Source organism: Chrysemys picta, chromosome 13, assembly GCF_011386835.1.
Source record: "Chrysemys picta bellii isolate R12L10 chromosome 13, ASM1138683v2, whole genome shotgun sequence".
NCBI classification, from domain to species: domain Eukaryota; kingdom Metazoa; phylum Chordata; order Testudines; family Emydidae; genus Chrysemys; species Chrysemys picta.
Window position 1 is genome coordinate 12,189,788 of NC_088803.1, and position 25,173 is coordinate 12,214,960.

The following is a 25,173-nucleotide window of genomic DNA, read 5'->3' on the forward strand; positions in this document are numbered from 1 at the left end:
TGCTCCATTCTTTCTATTTTCTTCACTAAGATTTAACTTCCACTTTTTAAAGGATGCCTTTTTGCCTCTCACTGCTTCTTTTACATGCTCATCTATAGAATCGGATTCTGGCTACTGATGGAGACAACATACAAGACAATAAGAAACTATCATTTGATGTGGTGTGGAAATTGTTACATTCCTGTTTCCTTACAACATTTTAAAATGAGTATTAACTTAGTCCTGGAAGAGTGGGGTGGGGGACTGAGTTTGCTTCTTGGCCATTTTAAGGTGAACTGGCTGAATATTGATTCTAGTTATGCTGGTATATTTGTATATTATTATTACTTTTCTTTATTGAGGTTGCTGCATTGAATGGAGGAAAGAAAGTGGGGAAATCAGACGTTGATCAGAGAATTCATCCTCCTGGAATTGGGGAATATCGCTGAAGTGCAAGTTCTTCTCTTCCTGTTGTTTCTAGCGATCTACATTGTGACCATGGCTGGGAACATTCTGATCATTGCCCTAGTTATGGCTAATCGACGTCTTCATACCCCCATGTACTTCTTCCTGTGGAATTTGTCCTGCTTGGAGACCTGCTACAGTTCCACAATCCTTCCCAGGATGCTGGCCAGTCTCCTGACTGGGGAAAGAACCATTTCTGTTAGCGGCTGCATCACGCAACTTCATTTTTTTGGTTTCCTGGCAGCTACAGAATGTTACCTGCTAGCAGCGATGTCTTATGATCGGTATCTAGCAATATGCAAACCACTGCAATATGCCATCTGCATGAATGGTAGGAACTGCCTCTGGCTGGCGTCTGGGTCTTGGATCAGTGGATTTCTGGGCAGTACAATAATGACATTTTTGGTGTCAAAATTAACTTTCTGTGGCGCAAATGAAATTGACCATTTCTTTTGCGATTTCACCCCAATGATTAAACTCTCCTGCAGTGACATCAGCCTGACCACCCTGGTGACCCTGATTCTTTCTTCCATGGAAACCCTGGTTCCATTTCTGTTAACCATGACATCCTATGTTTGCATCATAGTGACCATTCTAAGGATCCCTTCCACCAGCGGGAGGCAAAAGGCCTTTTCCACCTGCTCCTCTCACCTCGCCATGGTCACAATTTTTTATGGCACTATAATTATAGTCTATGTGATGCCAAAAAACAGTACACTGAGAGAGCTGAACAAAGTGTTCTCCGTCTTCTACACTGTCCTGACTCCCCTGGCCAACCCCCTCATCTACAGCCTGAGAAACAGAGAGGTCAAGGAGGCCCTGAGAAAATTTTACACTAAGTATCTTGCATTCTCATGTTTTAATGCATTGGAATAATGAGTCTCGATTTATTAACCAGGAGGCACTATTTCGGACACCTCTAGCTCTGGCCAACCCCCCATCTACAGCCTGAGAAACAAAGAGGTCAAGGAGGCCTCAGAAAAGCCCTCAGTAAATTCATTGGACCAAATTCTCACCAGGTCTCCACATAAGTCAATGGAGCTATGCTGGTTAAACCAGCTGATTGGTTGGTCCATGGTGATCAGAAGACTTCAGATGGGCTTCATTAAATGAGAATTAATCCTTATGTTTTAAATAGTCTGGTTGGGCTGCATCTAGGTTGATGAACACTCAAACCATCTGGCACCACCATAAGAGAATGTCAGGGTGTACTGAGTTCTCAGACAGCTGCATTGACTTTAGGGCAGGTATTTGCTTCTCTTATCACCTGTGGGGTACATGGGGTGGTTTGTGGGGGGCAGTGGGGGTCTCGGGGTGCAGAGGAGGCTAAATAATGAGCCCCACAATGTGGAGGATCTGAAACGGAGTAGATAAATCTGACCAAGATTGCAACAGACAAGATCCATTCTAGGGCTGAAGGTGCTAAATATAAAACTCGATGAAAAGATAATTTACCTGATGGATGTCCATGGTGCTTGTCTATGTAGCATTTTAATATTTTGACTTATATTTCAATTATAATGAAACAAAAACAAAGACAAGTATATCACTTATTTGTTGTCTCTCTGTCTTTCCTTTCAGTTAATGAAATTCTCATAATATCTGCAGTTATGTGCATTAATTTTCAGACATCAGTTGTGGCAGTAGAGAAATCAAGACTGAAAAAGGTCAACAAGCAAAACAAAATGACACACACAGCACAAACATAAAATCTTCTCTCTATTCTGCACATTACAATTCACCAGCTCAAACCAGCATATACTTCAGCAAGCATTCAGCAAGTGGCATGGTGGTCTAAATCACTGGTTTTCAACCTGTGGTCCGTGGACTCCTGGGGGTCCACAGACTACGTCTAAGATTTTCAAAAGGGGTCACACCTCCATTCAAACATTTTTAGGGGTGTGTAAATGAAAAAAAGAAAGGTTGAAAACCACTGATCTAAATACAAGGCTCTTGCTTTGAGGTCAGGAAATGCCAGCCTCAAATCCTTAGCCAAATCTAGCTGTTAGTAGGAAAGTTATTGCAAGATGAGAGATCTCCTCACAGATATACTCACCCAGATGTTTGATGTAGGAATCAGTTAGTGAAATTCTACAGCCTCGTAAGGCTCCTTTCTACTGTTAAAATTGACAGGTGAAGTTGTGTCTTGGCTTTGACTTCAATGGGACCAAGATCACATGCTTTGACTCTACTGCCCACTGGACAAAGCCTGGCCCGTTAACCAAATCATGGGAGTGAAAGTTAGGAGAGTTGGAACATATGCTGGGTGTGACAGATATGGAATAATTTGTTAATCCCATATCACGTTGGCCTGGTTCTTCAATGGGGTTTTCTGCACAAATGTTTTTGATTCACTGCTTCTCAGTGGGGGTTAGGGCGAGTGGTTCAGGATGGTTCAGGCAAGATATAAAAACATACACCTGAGGTGCTTGGCTTTTGGGGAGAGGTCTCGGCATATGTTGAGGGGTGTGATTCCTGGACCCATCTCAATGTTGATTGGCCTAGGGGAGAGGAAAAATTGCCACCGGAAGGCCTGCCTGTACCTCCCAACACATGCTTGGGGTGGGATTTATGCCACGACCTTAGCACTGATTGGCCAGGGGCATGCTAAGAGGGGTGTGAAATGTTTGATGGGGGTATGGAAAAGTTTGCCTTAGTGCATGAAAAAGTTTGACAGCTTGGGTTCACCTAAATTATTATTGTGTAATGGTTAATAAGGAGCAACAGAGGGTAATGATAGGGAAGGGGCAGCTATACTGTATAATGGGCACTAGGGGGGAGCAGAGGGTGGGGGAGGGAAGGGGCGGCTATACTGTATAATGGGCATTGGGGCAGTGGGGGGTGAGGGATCCGAAAGGATCAGCTATCTCATCAACTTAAGTGCATTTAGGATCAGATTCTGATCTCAATTCCACCTGAATATGGATCTCTGAAGTCAAAGCCTTTCCCTCCTGTTTCCATCAGTCTAATTAAGGTCAGAATCCGACCTGTATCAGTGACATTGTACATACTGTTACATTTTCATTCCATCCACCCATTATAACATAGACAAATATCCTTCCAATAGTTAAAATCATGATTCATCACTATATTTCATGTTCTCCCCATGTAGTATTTCGTGAATTATTGTTTTGAAAAACAGTGCAATTATGAGAGACGCAAATAAGGATCAGTGGGGATTGTTGCTAGCAAAGCTTTGGATGCACAACATTGTTAACGTGTTTTTAGATTTAGGTATGTCTGTGTGGTTAGCTAGGAAGAACAATTGTCTTCTTTGTTTTGTAGTGAGAAATATAGAGATAACCTTATTCATCCTCAAGAGCTGAAGCAAACAAACCAGTTCCCTTGAGGGAAAGAGATGACAACAAGAAGATGCTTTCAAAGAAGCATCCCACACAAAATGGTAGCTTCTGGGAAGCTGACATATGTAGTATTCCAATGTCCAAATGAATAATGATATAGACTATGGATAAAATGTTCAAAACGCCAAAGTGATTTATGTGCTTAAGTCCTATTGTAAATCAATGGGATCTAGGCTATATGCACGTGTGTCTTTTCTAAAGCCCTACCAGCCCTGCTATTGACCTAGGAATACCTAGCTTCTTTAGATGCCCGCACTGTGGTGTTATGTATATTACTCTGATTCCCCTTAAATTACTATCCACTATTAACAGAGGACCTTAGGACCTGCTGCAGTTCTTTCGATCTTCTATTTTCACAGGCCTTTGAGCCGTCTCAAAACAGTCCTGTAGGGTCAGTAGGAGATCAAGCCAAAATCATCAAAGTTAATAACTTTGGCATTGTCCCTTAAGGCTTTGTGGAAAGGTGGCTTATCTTTTCCTTCCTGACTGTATTTTTTTAAGACAGTTGCCTGTTGAGTTAACCCCATATTGTCATACAGAAAAAGAGTCTCAGTAACCAGGAACATATGACATTACTAAATTATTACAGAGCAGCTCCGGATCCATGCTCTAGTTGCACACCAGTTTCTTGGGATGTAGGGATCATTGAGTGAGACTCTCTGGCCTGTTTTATAGGGGAGGTTAGATTAGATGCTCATAGTGGTTCCTTCTGGCTTTTAAATATATGGATCTATGAACAAATGAAAGCCGCAGACACAAATGGCTTTGATTTCAGTGGTTTCTTAAGAGTGAGCCAAATTGACCAGGCCTATGACAGGGATCAAGACATCGAGTGACTGCCTTTTAGACTCAAAAACACAGCTCAGGTTATCACCTTTTAGTGTAACCTACATGAGTTAGCTCAGTGTCACCAAATTCTCACAAAAGCCACAAATCTATTGAGAGATTTCTTCAAAGCCTCCTTGACCTCTTTGTTTCTCAGGCTGTAGATGAGGGGGTTGACCATTGGAGTCAGGACTGTGTAGAAGACAGAGAACACTTTGTTCAGGTTTCTCAATGTATGTGTTTTTGGTACAACATACACCATGATTAGGGTCCCGTAGAAGGTTGTAACGACAATCAGGTGAGAGGAGCAGGTGGAAAATGCCCTTTGCTTCCCAGTAGTGGATGGGATTCTTATGATACTGACTATGATATAGATATAGGATGTCAGGGTTAATAGAAACGGGGGAAAGATATCTATGGAAGCAAAACAGAAAGCAACAAGTTCTATCAAGTAGGTATCACCGCAGGACAGTTGGACCACTGGGGTGAAGTCACAAAAGAAATGATCAATTTTACTGGGACCACAAAAAGTTAATTGTGACATCAAACATATTAATATGGTGACAACCACAAAGGCAATGATGCAAGACCCTGCTGCTAACTGGAGGCAAAACTTGCCATTCATAACAGTTCCATAATGCAGTGGTTTACATATAGCTAAATACCGATCATAAGACATCACAGATAAGAGGTAACATTCTGCAGCTGCCAGGCCAGCAAAGAAATAATACTGTATAAAACAACCACTAACAGAAATGGTTCTGTCCCCAGTCAGGAGACTGGCCAGCTCCCTGGGCAGGATGGTGGAGGTGTAGCAGATCTCCAAGCAGGACAAAATCCCCAGGAAGAAGTACATGGGGGTATGAAGGTGCTGATCAGCCACAACTAATGCTGCAATGAGGATGTTCCCAGCCAGGGTCACAATGTAGATCAGTAGAAAGAGTAGGAAGAGAAAGCTCTTCAGTTCAGGGAGTTTTCCAAATCCCAGGAGGATGAATTCCTTGCCGGCCGTTTCATTTCCTAGTTCCATGTCTGCCATGGGTTCTACCTTTGGAAGAGAAAACAAACTGAACTGGCAGTTGAAGACCATCAGGGTACTTTTCAATATACTCCATCTATTTCATTGCACAAATTATTAGTCCCCCATTTCCCCTTGTGGTGATGTGTCCATACCGCTGATGCATCATCTGACCTTCTGCTTTGGATTATGCATATTCTAGTTCCCCACCTTCACCAAGAAGAGATCAAACAAATTCTCTACCGATCCGTATCCCTGACAGAACTCTGATAGTTTCATTTTTTATTCTCATTGGTACCCTAAACGCCTAATATTTTACAGCACAAACAATCTCCTAGGCTGATCATGTTTGGGTTTTGTTTTTCTTGTTTCAGGAGATAGACATTTACCATTATATACTAACAACCCTTAATGTCATCCATTTTTTAAAGGAGGATCGGACACAATTCTTCTAAGCTATTGAGTTGACCTCTCAATCCTGATCTCTTTCTTTATCTCCCTATCTCTCCCTTTTGATACACTGATTTCTCTCTTTACCATTTTTGAAGTGTTGATCATAATTACACTTAGGCATTAAAAAATGGAACACGAGAACTGCCATACAGTTCATACAGAAGATTGGAGGAGTGTTTTGATCAGTGTCCCATCCCTCACAATGTCAACAGACATTTTCTCCCAAGGAAATGCTGTTTTTTTAGTTGAAATAAAGTTAAAACCTCAAAACATTTTTTTAAATATTTATTGTTAGTTATTTTTGCTTTGGGCACTGAATTGGCTGAAAATTACTGAACATTTTTCAACCCCAAACCAAAACATTTTCTGTTTTTGCCTGAAAATGTTATCTTATTTTGTGTTTTTGCTGTTCCAAGTAAAAATGAAAGACTTTTGCAGGAAAGCAGACCTGTTTGGAGAAAGCTCAGTTTTCCGGTCTAGAAAACTTTGGATGTAAATCTTTGGACCAGTCTTAATGTCAACACAAGACTTGGATTTTGATTTGAATCATCAGAATATGCCCAAGTACATTAGATCATCTATAGTTTTATAAGAGAAATAAATACCTTTGTTTCAGGGTTTAAAGCAATGAATATCTGTCTGGGATTATGAAGAAGTGTGTTATATAATTCCTCTGCTTCCTCAGGAGCATTTGATACAGACCACTATCGAACAGTCTGACCTTGCAGCTCATAAGATATGTCTGCACTGCATTATAAACCTGGGTGTGTAGGAGGACCTGGGCTTGTGGACTCAGTGTTTCCATGCCTGCACTTGAGCATCCAGACTGCATTGCTTACAATGCCTGGACCTGAAATCATGTGCAGTCTGGACATACAGGCATAGGACTTCCCTGAAGTCATTCCTCTTTGAACTAGAGTAGATCTTTTAGAAAACCCAGACAAATTTATGTTAGCCTTCTCCTACTTTTTGCCTTTACAATAACTCCTCACTTAACATAGTAGTTATGTTCCTGAAAAATGCTACTTGAAGTGAAACAAAGTTAAGCTATTCCAACTTCCCCATATGAATTAATGTAAATGGGGGGCGGGGTTAGGTTCCAGGGACATTTTTTTTTGCCAGACAAAAGATATATATATATATATATATATAAGTTTTAAACAAACAATTGAATACTGTACACAGAAATGATGATTGTGAAGCTTGGTTCAGGTGGTGAAGTCAGAGGGTGGGATATTTCCCAGGGAATGCCTTACCGCTAAATGATGAACTAGCATTTGGCTGAGCCCTCAAGGGTTAACACATTGTTGTTAACGTAGCCTCACACTCTACCAGGCAGCACGAATGGAGGGAGGGGAGACAGCATGGCAGAGAGAGACAGAGATACACACTGTGTGTGTGTGAGACAGACACGCCTTGCCCCTTTAAGTATGCTTACCCCACTCTAAGTACACTGCATTTTTAAGTAGATCATTATGTTAAGACAGCAGGTGCTGCCAGCAAGTTCCCTGTGTCCTGAGCCCTGTTGTGTCGTCTCCCCGCTCTGAGGAGATAAAGGTACAGGAGCGGGGGCAGGAGTGGGGGGAGGAGGACACCCTGACATTAGCACCCCTCTTCCTCCCCAGGCAGGGAGCTCCCAGGCAGAGGACGGGAGCAGCACATGGCAGTGCGGAGAGGGAAAGTTGAACTGCCCTGCAATTAATAGCCTGCTGGATGGATGCCACACAGGGAACTTAGGGGAGCAGGGAGCTGATAGGGGGGCTGCCAGTCCACCCTGGTTCCAAGCCCCCACCAGCTAGCTCCAACGGGCTGCTCCTCCTCCTGAAAGCAGTGGACAAAGCAGAGAGCTGCCAAACAAGTTATAAGGGAGCATTGCGAAACTTTAAACCACCATGTTCTCTAATTGATCATCAAAGTAACAATAAATCAACATTAACCGGGATGACGTTAAGTGAGGAGTTACTGTAATTCTTTTTCTTTTTTCTCTAGACGTTCAGGGTTGTGTCTCCATCCCAGGGTCAAGATATCCAGAAGGTTTGATTTAAATGGGATTGCACCCAATCTGCTATTATAGCTAGAGTTTTTAGCTCAGTGTTCTGGATTAAAAAAAAATATTTTGACTCTGCAGGGAGTCTATAGTGATGACAGAAATAAAGACAGACAGAGGAAACAGGGGAGCAGAGAGGTGTATGGAAATGGTTAGATAGATGGATCGATTGATAGATGTGTATGGGGAAAGAAAGAAAGATCCCCGTACACATCTATCTACCTCTGAACCCTTCTGTATGTTTTACTGACCTGCTTGACATGTGTATCTTCTTTTAATTCAATTTCATATAATAATGGAATTATTCCTCATTTTAGTCTGGTCCATGAAATTATTCATATCAGTCAATTATTCACATTCTTCAACATTCACAGTGATTCCGGAGAAGAAGAAGCATGATAAGACATAGCTTTGACACAACACATTGAATATTCCTAGCCTGTTAAAGACCATTCCTGGCCCATTAAAGACCTTTCTTCCCCAACACCCCAGTGAGGGAAGCCTTAGCTCACGTTTGCCACTTCAAAATCCCATGATTTAATTGAAACAGAAATGGTGGAAATGTTTTACCTTTAAATCTGTTCTATGCAAGGCTGATTTTCGGATACCGTCCCTTTCCCCAGTGATTCAGAGACCAGGATACTGGTTCTGCAGTTTATCTTCTTCCATCATCTGCTTCACGTTCTTCAACAGTGCCAGGAAAGAGATCTACTATGAATATTCTATATGATGCTATTTGCCTTGTGCCCAGTTCCTACAAGAGAGACCCTCTCCAGATTTCTCTTTTATCCCTTCTGTGGGAAGGTGACATCTCCCTTGATGCTTACCTTGATTAATGAGAAGGAAAACTCAACACACTAGTGCTGTAGATGGTACAAACACCAGAGGGAATGGAGACAAACTGCTACCCTCCGAGGAAATGGCCTTCCTTACTACATGCATGTGATGAGGTCATTGGTCACCTCCAATTATGGTGCTACAGTCCAAGAAGAGACTTACAAGAAACCTATTGCACATTTTCCCACCCAATTGCTATTTAGGAGACTCTTAAAAAAAAACACAGAGTGGGGTCCCTCACCCATGTCTTCAGGGTGGAGAGAGAAAGGGAGGGTGTGACAGCTGGTCATGTACTCAGTGTAAGATATCAGATAATGCTTGGGATTTTCCTGACATGCTGCTGACTTTCAAATGGACTTCTGCTCTTAAATCATGTAGACACTTGTGAAAAGCTCACATATTGTATTCTCTGTTTCACCCTGGGAAGGATGAGAGAGGACATTCAGGCTGAAAGTTTTCAAGGGGCCTAAGTGAGTTAGGCCTTGCATTCCCAATGCCTTTTGATGGCATTTCAGTGTCTACCTCACTTAGGCACATTTCAAACACCCAGCCTCAGGTCCCAGACTTCTATGGAGACATAAATGTCTACACAAATCTTAGTGACCTCACCCTTTTCATTATCTATGCTCTAATATGCCTATCAATGTGGCATCTGGGAGTGTCACATACGTTCATGGACTTATTCTCCCTGCATCCAAGTGTGGTAGGGGACTATTATTATGCACCGGGGAAACTGAGGCATGGGGGGATTAAACAGCATCTCAAAGTCACATAGTGAATGTGTGAGAGAGCCAAGTAGAGTCTCAGACTTGCAGACGTTAAGGCCAGAAGGGATCATAATGATCATCTAGTCCAGTGGTTCTCAATCTTTTGTACTGGTGACCCCTTTTCACATAGCTGCAGAGGAAGGTGGGGGAGAAAAACCAAAAAAAACCCAAAATTAAACCAGGGTCTCTGCCAATCTGAACTGGGGGGAAATTCCTTCTGAACCCTAAATATTGTGGTCAATTAGACCCTGAGCATGTGGGCAAGACCCACCAGTCAGACACCTGGGTAAGAATTCTCTGTAGTAATTCACAGACTATGACAGAAAAAATAGGTTATCTTCTCAAAGAAAGAGATTGGGTTAGTCTGACATGACCTACCTTTAGTAAAACCATAATGTATTTGATCCCATTTACAGTTTACCTCTATGACTTTAATTAGCCTCTCTTTCAATATTTGTTCTAAGAGCTTGCAAACAATTGAGAAATTGAGATCAAACTAACAGGCCTGTAGATCCTGAATTATTTCCCCCCCCCACACCCTTTTTTATATAGTTTCTATATTTGCAGTTCTCCAGTCATAGGGTAAAATGCCTGAGTATCTCAAGTTTCACTATCTTGATTTAAGCTCAGAACCATCCACCCTTCTGTGACGAACTGGGACTGTTCTTACTGTGGTCTGTGAATGCTGACAGGGGAGTGTGGCTAGGATAGTCTGCATTGGGGGATGGGAGACTGACCGATGGAGAATACCTGAGCATGTAACATGAGAACCCAGGAAGGGGTTAGAGGCCAGGTGACACCTTTGCCCAGGAAACTGAACAAAGGCTGAAGGGAGAGTTTCAGGAGCTGGCTGGGAGGCAGACGGGGCTCTGACCTCACAAGGGGCTGGGGTGCCCTGAGGCCCCAAGATGGACCCAACTGAGGGGGGTCCTGTTGTCTGTGCCTGCAAGACCTGTCTTGGGCTGTATTCCTGTCGTCTAAATAAATCTTCTGCTTTACTGGCTGGCTGAGAGTCATGGTAAATCGCAGGAAGCCGGGGGTGCAGGGCCCTGAGACCACCACACTCCGCGACAACTGGTGGCAGTGGTGGGATCTACTGCACCCCGGGGATGGCGCTTCCTGCAGTAAGTGACTGGGGAGCAGCAAAACGAAGGGGGATCGACGGGGACCAGGTGGGCTGAAGAATCAGAGAGAGACGGTTTCAGGGGGCGATTAACCCCTGGGAGTGTGTGACCAGTGAGAAGGACTTTTGCAGTAACAGGGTCCCCTGGGGGATCGCAGCGAGCGGTCCCGGGGCGGAGGAGTCTGCAGCTCGACCCTGGCAGAGAGGCGGTGACCTGAAGAAGGGCTGGCACACTAGGGGTCCCCCTGGAATGGCGGAAAGCGGAGAGCACAGGCCGGCGAGTGGCCAGCCGGAGGATGTATGCTAAACGCCTCAAGAGTGACCTGGTGGAGCTGTGCAGGCAGAGGGGGCTGCGCATTGGGAGGTCCACCAAAGAACAGCTAATTGCCCAGCTGGAGGAGAGGGATCGCTTGGATGAACCGAGCCCTGTCCCTGAGAGAAGCCGCACTGTGGATGCAGCGTGGGCCCCGGGGCCTGACATGGCTGGGAGGGGTCAGACTGCTGCCGAGGACATCCCGAGACCCTGCCTACCTATACTTAGGGGAGGGGTTGGGGGAAGCCCAGCGAATACCGAGGGCACCCTGACCCCGGCGGCCAGCAGGGGATCGTCCCGGTGGAGCTCCCCATCCCGGGAGCCGATGCGACTGGAATATGACAGGGAGCTGAGACTGAAAGAGCTTGAGTTAAGGCAGCAAGAACTGAAGCAGGAGCGGGAAGAGAAGGAGAAACAACGTCAGCATGAGCAGGACCAATGTCAGCATGAGCGGGAAGAACGGGAAATACAGCGTCAGCATGAGGAGAACCAACGTCAGCATGAGCTGGAATTGGCCAGGCTGAGGAGCAGTGGGGCCCCGGCTGCGGTGAGTGAGGGGGGACCCAAGACTGCAAAGAGCTTTGATAAGTGCTTTCTGGCCCAGCGTAAGGAGGGGGAGGACATGGATACCTTCCTGACGGCCTTTGAGAATACCTGCAAGCTGCTCCAGGTTGACCCTGCAGACAGGCTCCAGTTTTTCATCCCCTCACTGGACCCCACAGCCAGGGAGGTGTACAGCCGACTGAAAGGGGCGGAGGGGGACTACGAACTGTTCAAAAAGGCCCTGCTCCGCGAGTTTGGGTTGACCCCTGAGATGTACCAGCAAAGGTTCCAGAGTCAGCGTAAAACCTGTGAGGTCACATACTTACAACTAGCCAACCGGGCGCAGGGGTATGCCCGCAAGTGGATGGCTGGGGCCCAAACTATAGAGGACCTGCTTGACCTAGTCATACTGGAGCACGTGTATGAGCAGTGCCCATCCAACCTGAGGTGATGGTTGATGGACCAAAAGCCAGAGAACCCGCAGCATGCAGGTCAGATGGCCAACGAGTTTGTGAACAGTCGGGCAGGGGATAACCGGGAGGAGTCCCAAAGGAACAGTCCTGCCACAACGCAAAGAGAGAATCATCATGGGACCTCCCAGCGAGGAAATAGGGAGAACCCCCACCAAAGGGGAACATCCAGCGTCAGGTCCATCCGACGCACTCGAGGGGTCCATGGGACATGGGCTGCTATCGCTGTGGCCAGAGAGATCACATACGGGCCCAGTGCCCCAGGCTCAGGGACAGACTGAGCAGACCAAACCCATAGAGGGTTGACTGGGTAGACACCCAGCCGGGCAAGAGGCAGCATTCCCAGGGAAGGGGTGCTGGCAGAGTAACACCTGCTAAGGAGGGAGGAGAGCTCCAAGCCAGCTCCTCTGGGGGGCTGGATGCTCCAGACTCAGGGTTTTTGGTTTATACGGTGGGAGCGGGGCTGTCCCTCCGGAGAGAGTACCTTGTTCCCCTGAAGGTGGATGGGAGGAAGATCAATGGATACTGGGATACGGGCGCAGGTGGTGCCCAATACCTACCTGACCCTGACGGGGGTGGGCGGGACACCAGTCAAAGTGCCCGTGGCGAGGGTACACCTGAAGTGGGGGGCCAAGGAGGGCCCCAAGGATGTGGGGGTACACCCGTATTTGCCCACTGAGGTGTTGATGGGGGGGGACCTGGAGGACTGGTCAAGCAACCCCCACGGTGCACTGGTTGTGACCCGCAGTCAGAGCCAGCGAGGGGCACGGCGCCCTGACCTTGGGGAGGGTGCCTTGCCCGAGGTGCAGGACCCTAACCTGGTGGGGAGGGAACATGCAGGGACATGGCTCAGGGAGGCTGCGGCTTCAGACCCGGCCGGCGAGAGAGAGCAGGTGGCCATCCCTGTCCCAGCTGCTGAGTTCCAGGCTGAGTTGCAGAAAGATCCCTCCTTGTGGAAGATAAAGGACCTGGCCGACCTCAGTGCGGTACAGACCGTGGGGAGAGGTGGCCGGAAAAGGTTCCTGTGGGAGAAAGGGTTCCTGTACCGAGAATGGGCTCCCCCAGGGAAAATGGAGTCAGGGGGGATCAGGAGGCAGCTGGTGGTACCCCAGAAGTATCGCCACCAGCTGCTGTACTGGGCCCATGACATTCCCCTCTCAGGGCACCAGGGAACCTGGCGTACCCAGCAGAGGCTGCTACGGACCTTTTACTGGCCTGGGGTCTTTGTTACTGTCCGACAGTACTGCCGATCCCGTGACCCCTGTCAGAGGGGGAGGAAGGCCCGGGACAAGGGGAAAACGGCTTTAGGACCCTTACCCAGCATAGAGGAGCCTTTCATGAGGGTGGACAAGGTTAAAAGGGGGGCTATGAACCAAGAGGCCCCAAATCACAGACCTCCAGACTGGAACACTGGGAGAAGACCCCAGCCCAGTTGGAACCCCAGGGGTATTGGGGTGGGAAAAGGGCACAGGCTGCAGAAACCTTCCCACATGCGAACTACGAGTGCCACCGAGCAACCCCGACCTAAGGGGGGGGGTGAACCTGGAGGGGCCTGGTGTAATTCTCACCAAGGAATGGGAGGGATGCGGGGGCATCCACGGGAATGGGGGTAGATTCGAACTTCCCCAGGTCACTGGCTAAAGTGACCCTGCTCAGTTCGGTCTCGAAGGGGGGAGAGATGTGATGAACTGGGACTGTTCTTACTGTGGTCTGTGAATGCTGACAGGGGAGTGTGGCTAGGATAGTCTGCATTGGGGGATGGGAGACTGACCGACAGAGAATACCTGAGCATGTAACATGAGAACCCAGGAAGGGGTTAGAGGCCAGGTGACACCTTTGCCCAGGAAACTGAACAAAGGCTGAAGGGAGAGTTTCAGGAGCTGGCTGGGAGGCAGACAGGGCTCTGACCTCGCAAGGGGCTGGGGTGCCCTGAGATCCCAAGATGGACCCAACTGAGGAGGGGTCCTGTTGTCTGTGCCTGTAAGACCCGTCTTGGGCTGTATTTCTGTCATCTAAATAAACCTTCTGCTTTACTGGCTGGCTGAGAGTCATGGTGAATCGCAGGAAGCCGGGGGTGCAGGGCCCTGAGACCCCCACACTCCGCGACACCTTCATTTTGCACTCTGATTTTATCTGAATTCACAGTATGGTGGTGTGTGGGCATGGAGGGCATCTAGCTGGTTTCCTATCTGCTTTTAACAACTGCCTTTACCAAGGTGGGTCTTTCTATCTGCATCCAGTGGGGAAAAGTTGTAAGCTGCCTTCTCGGCTCTGTCATGTCTCTTACCTCCAGACTGGCCAAGTGCAGTATATTTTTGGGTGCTAAGAGCCCCTCGGTGCCAACTGGCAGAGGACCCACTGTACAGTGACTCAAATTACACCTGACATCTCACTACACCTAACACTTTGCTGTCATTATTACCCCTTCACATAACACAAGACCCAGGATCACCCAATGAAAGTCGTAGGCAGCCAGTTTAAAACAAACATAAGGAAGTAGTTCCTTGCACAATGCAGTGAACCTGTGGAACTCATAGCCAGGGCATGTTGTGAAGGCCAAAAATATAACTGGGATTAGATAAGTTGATGGAGGATAGGTCCATCAATGGCTATTAGCCAGGGTGGTCCAGAACACAACCCGATGCTCTTTCTGTCCCTAGCCTCCAACTGCCAGAAACTGGGATGGATCACTAGATAATTACCCTGTTCTATTCATTCCCTCTGAAGCCTCTGGCACCAGCCACTGTTGGAAAACAGAATACTGGGCTAGATGGACCGTTGTTCTCACCCGCTATGGCTGTTTTTATGTTCTTATGTCCTAGTATTTATCTATAAGGAATGTCATGTGAAATAACAAATGAAAGCTAGTGACACACTGGCCATTGATATCATTGCATGATGGATGGATGGATGGCGCGTAAAGAATAATGAATGTGTGCTGGGAATATGTTCCTAAAACGTGTTTTGGAGGCAGAGTTGGTAAACATGTTTGTCCTGGACAAAGGAATGTTGATTTGCCTGCGTCTGAAATGTAAATCAAGCAGGATGAGCCAGAGACAATGAGCATTTCATTTGTAAACCCCAGTTATCAGGAAGTTGAGGAAACAGCATGGCACCAGAGGACACACCAGAGTCAGAACCCAGGGGTCATCCTAACTCTTGAGACAAAGACAATGAACTTTGGTGAATATAAGGAGAAACAAAAGGGCATCTTGTTATCCGTCACTGAGGGGGAGAAGGGGGAAAAAAAAAGTCAGCAGTCTTTGTGTTTAAGGAAAAGCGGATCTTCAACCATGTGGGTCGGTGATGCTACGAAGTAGCTGTAGGTGAGAAAAATGTCTTTGCAAAGCATTATAACCTGCTGAGTTACATTTTAGTCATGAGAAGATTATAATAATTTTTTGTATTATTTGTAACCATTTTCTGGGCCTCTGATCTCAGTATTCCTGAAATCTGTTCTTTGTTAATACACTTAATCTGGTTTTATTATACATTCATCTCAGTGCTATTCTACTGAAGTGAGGTGGGCATTGTTGAAATTCCCTCTGGCCCATAGGTGCCAACTTCCTCTCTACCCAAGGAAAGCTCAATCTCCCTCTCCACCCCAGGCCCTGCCCCCACTCCACCACTTTCCCCAAACCCCACCCCCTCCCCGCCTCTTCCCTGCCACTTTCTGCCCCCTCTCCCGAGCATGCCCCATCCCCGCTCCTCCCCCTACCTCCCAGAGTGAGGGGGGGAGCTTGGCTGCTGGTGTTTTTCCATGGGTGCACCAGCCCTGGAGCCCCCACAAAATTGACGCCTATGTTCCGAGCCCTCCTTCAACTCAACTTCCCAAGAACTCAGTTCGATTCTTGCCATTGTCACTCAGGTATTTTTATTTGGCATAGACTCAAACACGGGGTGGATGCTGGGTACATCACAGCACCAAAGTTACATAGAAACACTTTTCCTTTATATACATTACACATGAACGGCAATACTAGGTCAGACCAAAGGTCCATCTAGCCCAGTATCCTGTCTTCCAACAGTGGCCAATGCCAAGTGCCCCAGAGGGAATGAACAGAACAGGTAATCATCAAGTGATCCATGCCCTGTCACCCATTTCCAGCTTCTGGTAAATCTCATTGCATTTATTTTAAATGACAAGACCACAAGAACCAGTTCAGTAGTGAAGGCATCCAGCCAGGTTTATTGCCAATGAAGCTTGGTCCTCGCTCCCTGGATCAAGGTCATAAATAGCCACATCCTGCAATCCAGGGATGATTTAGACACAGTCGGATTGTTGGGTGGATGGCAAACCATTGGCCAAATCCAGATCCCTTTGAAGTGTATGGCTAAATCCCAATTGTTATGGTTATTACAGAGCTAGCTGCACCTCTCCCTCTTCCCTAGTATCTCTAAGTGAACCCAGTAGGTCTCCACCTCATCTGCCCCTTCCTTAGGGTGGAATCATGTGATTCTCCCCTTCTTAAATGGGTCCCAGCCTGCAGCACCCAGTGCACCAACCATGATTTCTCACCTCTTCTGACTGTGTTCAGTACCTGCAATTCTTCCCCTCCTTGAGTGAGCAGACAGCCTTCTCTAAGCAAACTGTGATTTACTTACCAGAGTAAGAACAAGGCATAACATAAGAGAAAATATTAGATAGCAACTCTGTAGAAGTCTGGACTCACCCCTGCGGCACCTCCTGCTGGTCCCTTCTGGGAATTAGCTCTTCCAGCCTCTGGAGCGCCCTCTGCAAGCCGGTGATCTGCCTTGTCCTCTTCTCTGGCCTCCGTGTTCCTCCCAGGACCCTGGTGCCCCTTGCCCTGGGAGCTGCCCCCTGGCAATACCAACACACACGCTAGGTCTCCCCTCCCAGGGGAACCCCCACCCACTATCCCCACCTTACCTCGGATAAGGCCACTGCCAGGCCCCATCTAGCTCCCACTCTCTGGGGAAGACTGCAGTATAGGCCACTCATCATCGGCAAGGTTGGGTTTGGATCTGCTGCCTTGGCCTAGTCCTGGGCTGCCCTCTGCAATCCCCAGTACCCCTTAGCCTTCTCCTAGGCCACAGCCCGGGGCTATCCAGGCTGGAGCTATCCAGGCTGGAGCTCCCCAGCCTTTCCCCAGCCCTGCTCCACCCAGGGACTCTGTGTCTAGCTCCCTGCAGCCAGGCCCTTCTCTCTCTGAAGGCAGAGAGAGACTCCTGAGATCCTGGCTCCCAGCCTCTTATATAGGGCCAGCTGGGGCCTGATTGGGGCATGGCCCAGCTGTGGCTACTTCCCCAATCAGCCCAGTAGCTTTTCCCTTTGCCCCAGCCCTCTGCCAGTGCTGTTTTAAAGTCCTCAGGCAGGAACGGGGTACCCACCCCGCTACAAACTCCCTTTCCATCACACTGAAAACTTTAATGGGATCAACATTTGGCCTCATTATCCAGGGTCAACTTCAGAAAAAATGTAAAACCTTTCTCTTCAAAACTGCCTTTCCACTATAATGAGAATGATGCAACATTGATTTATTTAGGTTAAAATAATGAAAAAATATGCTTATGTAAGACTCTATGTGCCCTAACGCATCATTGATAACAGAATAAATCCCAGAAACATGAAAATAGTCATTTCAGTAGGAACTCAAACATCCAGACATCTACAGAGACTCCTTTCTACCCCTTAAGCATTGTGGGAGGAAAACCTTCAACTCAGAAAACCTCATCAATGAGACGATGACATTGAAACCCTAATAAATGGGGGAGGGGGGGAATGACGCCCCCGTCTAAGCAAATTCCCCCTTCCAAACTCCCAACCACAAATAATACTTGGAAAAAAGGAACAAATTAACCAACCGACAAATAAACAAAACATAACTTATGAGTATAACTTTTCCTGGGCATGGCAGCTGTCTGGTAAACTATGCAACAGGCTGGCCTAGAGAAAGAACAGAACTCTGCCACGGTTTTCACACTCAATACAATAGAGAGGTCACAGTCGGATATTATTGTATCCCCATTCTGTCACACAAACAAACAAAACCTCTAAGACCCCAAGCGTATTTTCCAACAAAATAAAAGAAAAGCCAGAGACTCCATGAACATAATTCTGGAATGTATTAGCAGGAGTGTTGTGAGCAAGACACAAGAAGTAATTCTTCCGCTCTACTCTGCGCTGATTAGGCCTCAATTGGAGTATTGTGTCCAGTTCTTGGCGCCACATTTCAGGAAAGCTGTAGACAAATTGGAGAAAGTCCAGAGAAGAGCAAATAAAATAAAATAATAATAATAATAATAATAATTATTATTATTATTATTAGAGGTCTAGAAAACATGACCTATGAGGGAAGAATGAAACATGATAACAGTTTTCAAGTTTTTAAAAGTTGTTACAAGGAAGAGGGAGAAGAATTGTTCTTCTTAACCTCTGAGAATAGGACAGGAAGCTATGGGCTTAAATTGCAGCAAGGGAGGTTTAGGTTGCTACATCAAATAACAGTATTTTACAACAGCAGTTTCTTACAATCTATACGTAACGGTAACTGCTACATATACCACATTTCTACACGTAGCAGTTTCACACACACAATATAGTGCAAGAAATTGCTACCTGTAGGCATTTGCTACATCAGGTAGCAGTTTTATACCATAGCAGTTTCTTACAATCTATTACCTATCAGTAACTGCTTCCAGTAGTACATTGCTACCGGGAGCAGTTTAATACATTGAACCCGACAATCTCGCCAGCTGTCTATCCACCTTATGTCCATTCATCCAATCCATACTTTTTTAACTTGCTGGCAAGACAACTGTGTAAGACCATATCAAAAGCAGCTGAAAGAAGGGCCAATTGGATGACTGTCATTGTACCACTCGAAGATTACTCCAGACTTCAGTAGTTATCAATTTTTACTAACTTGTCGCGGATGTATGTAAATGCTGGAGACAAAAATAAAGTGCAGTTTTAAGTGAAAGTACTCTTGTATTGTACTGTTCGTGCCAGTCACCTATCAGTACAATGGCCATGTCTCCATTAACTTATTTCCTGCCACCACCTCGCCAAGAGTAATAGTTATCAAGAGCTTTGGGTGAGTATCCCTTGAGCAAAGAATTACAAGGGATGTTCTCTGTCTCCCCCCAAATCAGGTCCTGCAGCAACGGTAGGCAAAGGAACACTGGTCTTCCCCCAGTTTATGAATTGTACTGGGGCACAGATGTCTTCACTCCTGGTGTGGGGCTGCATGCACCGAAGCGGAAAGGTAAACATAGATATCTGTGGACCTCCAACTGCAGAAATGTAGGTGCTGAATGAGTTTAGGTACCTACACGGTATGGGGGCACCTGACTGGGGGCGTTTCTTTGAGTCCCAGTTGGGCCCGATTCTGGCATTTATGTGCCTAAAATGGCAGTTAGGTGCCTAAATCCCTTTGTAAATCAGGCACCTACTGAGATTTTCAAAAGTTCCTTAGCAGGTTAGGTGCCTAACTTCCATTCAGATCAGGTGCTTGACCCTGTTTACATTCTTTTGAAAATCCCACTAGGCACCCATCTGCATCTTTAGGTTCCTAAATACCTTTGATAATGTGGCTCTTAGGGCCAGATTTCAGAAGGTATTTAGGTGACTGGTGGGATCTTCAAAGGCATCTGGGTGCTAAAATCCATTCAAATCAATGGCTATATGCCTAACTGCTTTTGAAAATCCCACCACTCACCTAAATATCTTTCAAAATCTAGTCCTTAGTTTATTAGAATAAGAGACATTAATGCAATGAGCCAGATTCTCAGAAGATAAATAGGGCACATTCACTTCAGGGGAGATAAACCAATTTATGCTAGCTGGAGATCTGACCTATAGCCTCCAATGGATCAACACTCCTATACATAGGCTTGTCAAATTTGTTAAATAATTTTGACAGATAATGTCAATATAATATATAAAAAAAAACCTAGATCAATTCATGGAGGATAGGTCCATCAATGGCTATTAGCCAGGATGGGCAGAGATGATGTCCTTAGCAACAGGGAATGAATCACTTGATGATTACCTGTTCTGTTATTTCCCTCTGAAGCACCTGGCATTGGCCATTGTCAGAAGACCGGATGCTGGGTTAGATAGACCATTGGTCTGACCCAGTATGGCTGTTCCTATGTTCTTATGTTGTAATATTTATTTTAAAGATATATATACTTTCACAGTTGCATGAAACTATGTGGTGGAGGATCAAACAACTACTTAATGAGAGCAGACACTGAAATTCAAAAAATGAAAGATTTATAGACTGTTAGAATATCAGTTGTCAACCTCATGTCAAAATACACAAAGTGAATAGCCTTAAGTCAACAAATCCTACCTGATTTTACTATTTTTATTTTTGCTCCTCTAGTGTAACAAGCCTAATTCAAAAGTCCAAATCATTGGATTTCGACTCAAATAAGCTCTCAAGCAGGGGTAACTAGTGGTGTTCCCCAAGGGTCAGTCCTAGGACCAATCCTATTCAACTTATTCATAAATGATCTGGAGAAAGGGGGAAACAGTGAGGTAGCAAAGTTTGCAGATGATACTAAACTGCTCAAAATAGTTAAGACCAAAGCAGACTGTGAAGGACTTCAAAAAGATCTCACAAAACTTAGTGATTGGGCAACAAAATGGCAAATGAAATTTAACGTGTATAAATGTAAAGTAATGCACATTTGGAAAAATAACCCCAACTATACATACAATATGATGGGGTCTAATTTAGCTATAACTAATCAGGAAAAAGATCTTGGAGTCATCATGGATAGTTCTCTGAAGACGTCCACGCAGTGTGCAGCGGCAGTCAAAAAAGCAAACAGGATGTTAGGAATCATTAAAAAGGGGATAGAGAATAAGATGGTGAATATCTTATTGCCCGTATATAAATCCATGGTACGCCCACATCTTGTACAGATGTGGTCTACTCATCTCCAAAAAGATATTCTGGCATTAGAAAAGGTTCAGAGAAGGGCAACTAAAATGATTAGGGGCTAGGAATGGGTCCTAGATGAGGAGAGATTAAAGAGGCTAGGACTTTTCAGCTTGGAAAAGAGGAGACTAAGAGGGGGTTTGATAGAGGTATATAAAATCATGAGCAGTGTGGAGAAAGTGAATAAGGAAAAGTTATTTACTTGTTCTCATAATATAAGAACTAGGGGCCACAAAATGAAATTAATGGGCAGCAGGCTTAAAACAAATAAAAGGAAGTTTTTCTTCACGCCGCGCACATTCAACTTGTGGAATTCCTTGCCTGAGGAGGTTGTGAAGGCTAGGACTATAACAGGGTTTAAAAGAGAACTGGATAAATTCATGGAGGTTAAGTCCATTAATGGCTATTAGCCAGGATGGGTAAGGAATGGTGTCCCTAGACTCTGTTTGTCAGAGGGTGGTAATGGACGGCAGGAGAGAGATCATTTGAGCATTATCTATTAGGTTCACTCCCTCTGGGGCACCTGACATTGGCCACTGTTGGCAGAATCATAGAATCATAGATTATAAGGTCAGAAGGGACCATTATGATCATCTAGTCTGACATCCTGCACAATGCAGGCCACAGAATCTCACCCTGGTAGACAGGATACTGGGCTGGATGGCCCTTTGGTCTGACCCAGTACAGCCATTCTTATGTTCTTATGTTCTTAGCAACATTTTTTCATACTTTGCATATCTATACATATGAGTTATTATGGAAAAAATATTTTGGTCACTTAGTGCATGTATGGTAAAATCAATGTTTACCAACACAAATCTAACCCTTCTCAACACACTAGCTGAGTGTGGGACCCAATAAACTTATTCCTATTTCATTTGAACCTAAAACTTAATCTAGTAATTTTTTTTGCCTCCTCATAAAGACAACAAATTTCCTGACAGATTTCCTCAGGGAGATGTTTACTTCTTTGTTTCTGAAACTATATATGAGGGGATTGACCAATGGAATTAGAACAGTGTAGAAGACAGAGAAAATTTTCTTTAAATCTATTGGAGCGTTGACGGGTGGCACCATATAGACAATTATCAGGGTGCCAAAGAAAGTGGTAACCACAATGAGGTGGGAGGAGCAAGTGGAAAATGCCTTTTGCTGCCCGGTGGTAGAAGGGATTCTCAGGATGGTGATGATGATACAAACATAGGATGCCAGCGTTAATAGAAATGGGGGCAGGGCACATATGGTAGAGAATGAGAAATCAGCTAGGGTGAGTAAGTGGGTATCACTGCAGGAGAGTTTGATCAGTGGGGTGAAATCACAAAAGAAATGGTCAATTTCCTTAGGACCACAGAACACTAACTGGAAAATCAAATAGACAATGATGCTGTTGAGGGCAAAGCTGCTTATCCAGCACCCTGCGGCCATCTGGATACAAGCCCTGGTGTTCATTATAGCTGCATAGCGCAGTGGATTACATATGGCTAAATACCGATCATAAGACATTACAGATAAGAGGAAACACTCAGTACCAGCCAGGCAACCAAAGAAGTAAAACTGCATGATGCAGCTGCTAACGGAAATGGTTCTGTCCTCAGCCCAGAGACTGGCCAGCATTCTGGGCATGATGGTGGAGCTGTAGCAGGTCTCCAAGCAGGACAAGTTTCCCAGGAAGAAGTACATGGGGGTGTGAAGGTGCCGATCAATCACAACTAGCACAACAATGGTGAGGTTCCCGGCCATGGTCACAATGTAGATCACTAGAAACAGCAGGAAGAGAGGAAACTGCAGATTCTGGAGATCCCCAAATTCCAGAAGGATAAATTCTGTGATGACTGTTTGATTTCGCCATTCTGTTTTTGCCATGGGATGTGTCTAATCAGAAATTTAAACAAGGAATCTAAGCATGTAATTACATCTATACACACAGGCACAAAACACCATTATTACAAGAATATAACTGAGTCTGCTAAGTCAAGGTAGGAAATGTTCAAAGTCCAACTAAGATGCAGCTCTCTGTTTGTATGCATCATGATACGGGGACTTTAATTCCTGATCACTCACCATTTTTCCAAGGGACTCTTTGTGAAATTTAGTTGTGGAGCTCTAGTAGGTGATAAGCATGTGTGAACTGCAATTTGTCAAAGGCTTATCACTTGGCCAAATTTGGGCGATTTTCATAAGGAAGACAAAAGGCACCTTCCTGAATCAAAGACACACCCTGCCAAATTTCAAATCCTTGAGCCAGAGCCTGTGGGCACCAGAGCATCTCAATGAAAAGGTCACCAGAATTTTTTAACATGGGCAAAGCAATGTGCCTTTCTCTACCCTAGTTACTGGAAATGCATAAATCATTTTGGCTGAAAATTAAAATAAATAAATAAATACAGCTTGAGGTTAGACACTTGGCATTTAAAGCTTAGCAAAGTTATAAGCAAATGAAAACATGGTCTTAATAATGGGAAGTATTAAGTCAGAGGTAGTGCTAGTGTCCTCACCTGTAGGGTCACATACATTTATGTACATTAAAGGTAACTCAGCAATAGATATCTCTGGATTAAGACTGGTTTGAAAAAGCTCACAACATAAAATAATTTCATAATTATTAATATGCTCTTACTTATATGAGGAAATGACTGTCAGTCTATCTATCTATCTATCTATCTATCCTTTGAGAATCACAGCCTTCCTGTGCTGTAGCCATAGGCCTTAATATAGCCTTACATTAATTTACTTTGGTCCTGGTGCATCTCCATTGAAATCAATGGAGTTTAACTTCTGTAAATTTGGAGTAGCACAATAGTTAATCACACCCACACTTCCTTCATGTCCCAGGTATCCTCATGGAGTTGATCACATCACTGTGCTGAGCTGTGCAATAGAAATGCAGTTTGGATTCTATGAGCACCCTCAGAGGAGAAGGGAAATCACCGATTGTCTTACAGGGCTGGGGCCCAAAGAACTCTCACCTGGTATAAGCTGAGGTAGGCACAAAGACTTCAGTGGAGCTATGGAGACTTATCAAAGCAGAAGAGGTAGCCCTTTCTTTAAACACAAAAGCAACAGTCCCTTTTGCTTTTCAGAAATCTTTAATTTCTTTCTTTCTTTCTTTCTTTCTTTCTTTCTTTCTTTCTTTCTTTCTTTCTTTCTTTCTTTCTTTCTTTCTTTCAATGTTCCTGTACAGAGAATTTCAAAAGTAGATTCCCCCCAGGTTACAATGAATATACAAGCAAGGATACTGCACCTTGCTCTCTAGCCTTTCCCACAAACATTGATTCAAGTTATGTTTTTTGTGATTAGCATCAGGATAGCCCCATTCTTCACAATTAATCCTTTCTGCTTTTCCACTTATTCTGTAGCCCCATCTGTGGTGCTTCCCATTCCTTCAAAGTTCTGCAGTGCAATTTTCTTTGTTCCCCTTGCTTTTATCCATAATGGCTGTGCACTGAAACCACTTTCCCCTGGCTATTGGAATTGATCTGCAAAGGGATTTATTAAATGCAGCATTTGTCAGAGCTGTCTTTTAAAAGAAGATATTTAGCCCACTTGCTTTACTCAAAGGGAATATTTGTCTTTACCTCGTGCATCCAGTGTGTCCTCTGGTGGCTAGTAAGAGGTAATAGATCACAATTATTCCTTTGAGGTCATGGATTAGTCCAGGAAAGGAGAGACAAATTAGGTGGCCCATGCTAGGAGATTCCCTACGCATCTACCAGAGGGGAAGAGAAGAGATGGGGCAGGGAAGAAAGTGGGTTCAGCCTGCTTATGGAGCTACAGCAATAACTGCAGTTGTGTATCAATACCCCATGCTCTATCACTGAATTGTTTTCTTCCTAACCAGGAGTCAGATTCTATTCTATTCACGTTCTTAAAACGATGCCCATCCCTGATTTATGTGAGCATGGGACCTTGACAATTTGTCCCTTATGGACTAAACTCCTTCCTTGGATTTAGCCAGAGGAGGCTGGTGGCACATGGCACTGAAGCTGCCAGCACTGTCAGGTCAAGGTGTGTTCTGAGCCATTTTACCAGTGTGGACAGACCCACAATGAATCTTCC

General features: G+C 45.1%; 3 protein-coding genes across 3 annotated transcripts; 1 reads left to right on the plus strand and 2 right to left on the minus strand.

Moving 5' to 3' along the window:
- The first annotated feature begins 354 nt into the window (after positions 1–354).
- On the plus strand, positions 355–1,320 carry LOC101952633 (olfactory receptor 5AP2-like). Its single transcript, XM_005310422.3, has one exon. It carries the CDS (start codon positions 355–357, stop codon positions 1,318–1,320), a length of 966 nt encoding a protein of 321 aa, XP_005310479.3.
- Positions 1,321–3,273: 1,953 nt separating this feature from the next.
- Positions 3,274–17,473, minus strand: LOC101952908 (olfactory receptor 6N1-like). Its single transcript, XM_065566753.1, has 3 exons — positions 16,876–17,473; positions 8,720–8,833; positions 3,274–5,679 (listed from the first exon to the last, which is right to left on the minus strand). The coding sequence occupies exon 3, from the start codon at positions 5,668–5,670 to the stop codon at positions 4,714–4,716; it is 957 nt and encodes a 318-aa protein (XP_065422825.1). The 5' UTR covers positions 5,671–5,679; positions 8,720–8,833; positions 16,876–17,473; the 3' UTR covers positions 3,274–4,713.
- Positions 17,474–22,008: 4,535 nt separating this feature from the next.
- Positions 22,009–22,980, minus strand: LOC101953193 (olfactory receptor 5AP2-like). Its single transcript, XM_005310424.2, has one exon. The coding sequence runs from the start codon at positions 22,978–22,980 to the stop codon at positions 22,009–22,011; it is 972 nt and encodes a 323-aa protein (XP_005310481.2).
- Positions 22,981–25,173: the final 2,193 nt, after the last annotated feature.

Excerpts from the sequence above, each read along its gene's own strand:
- LOC101953193 (XM_005310424.2), bottom strand. The coding sequence starts at position 22,980 with ATGGCAAAAACAGAATGGCGAAATCAAACAGTCATCACAGAATTTATC.
- LOC101952633 (XM_005310422.3), top strand. The coding sequence starts at position 355 with ATGGAGGAAAGAAAGTGGGGAAATCAGACGTTGATCAGAGAATTCATC.
- LOC101952908 (XM_065566753.1), bottom strand. The coding sequence starts at position 5,670 with ATGGCAGACATGGAACTAGGAAATGAAACGGCCGGCAAGGAATTCATC.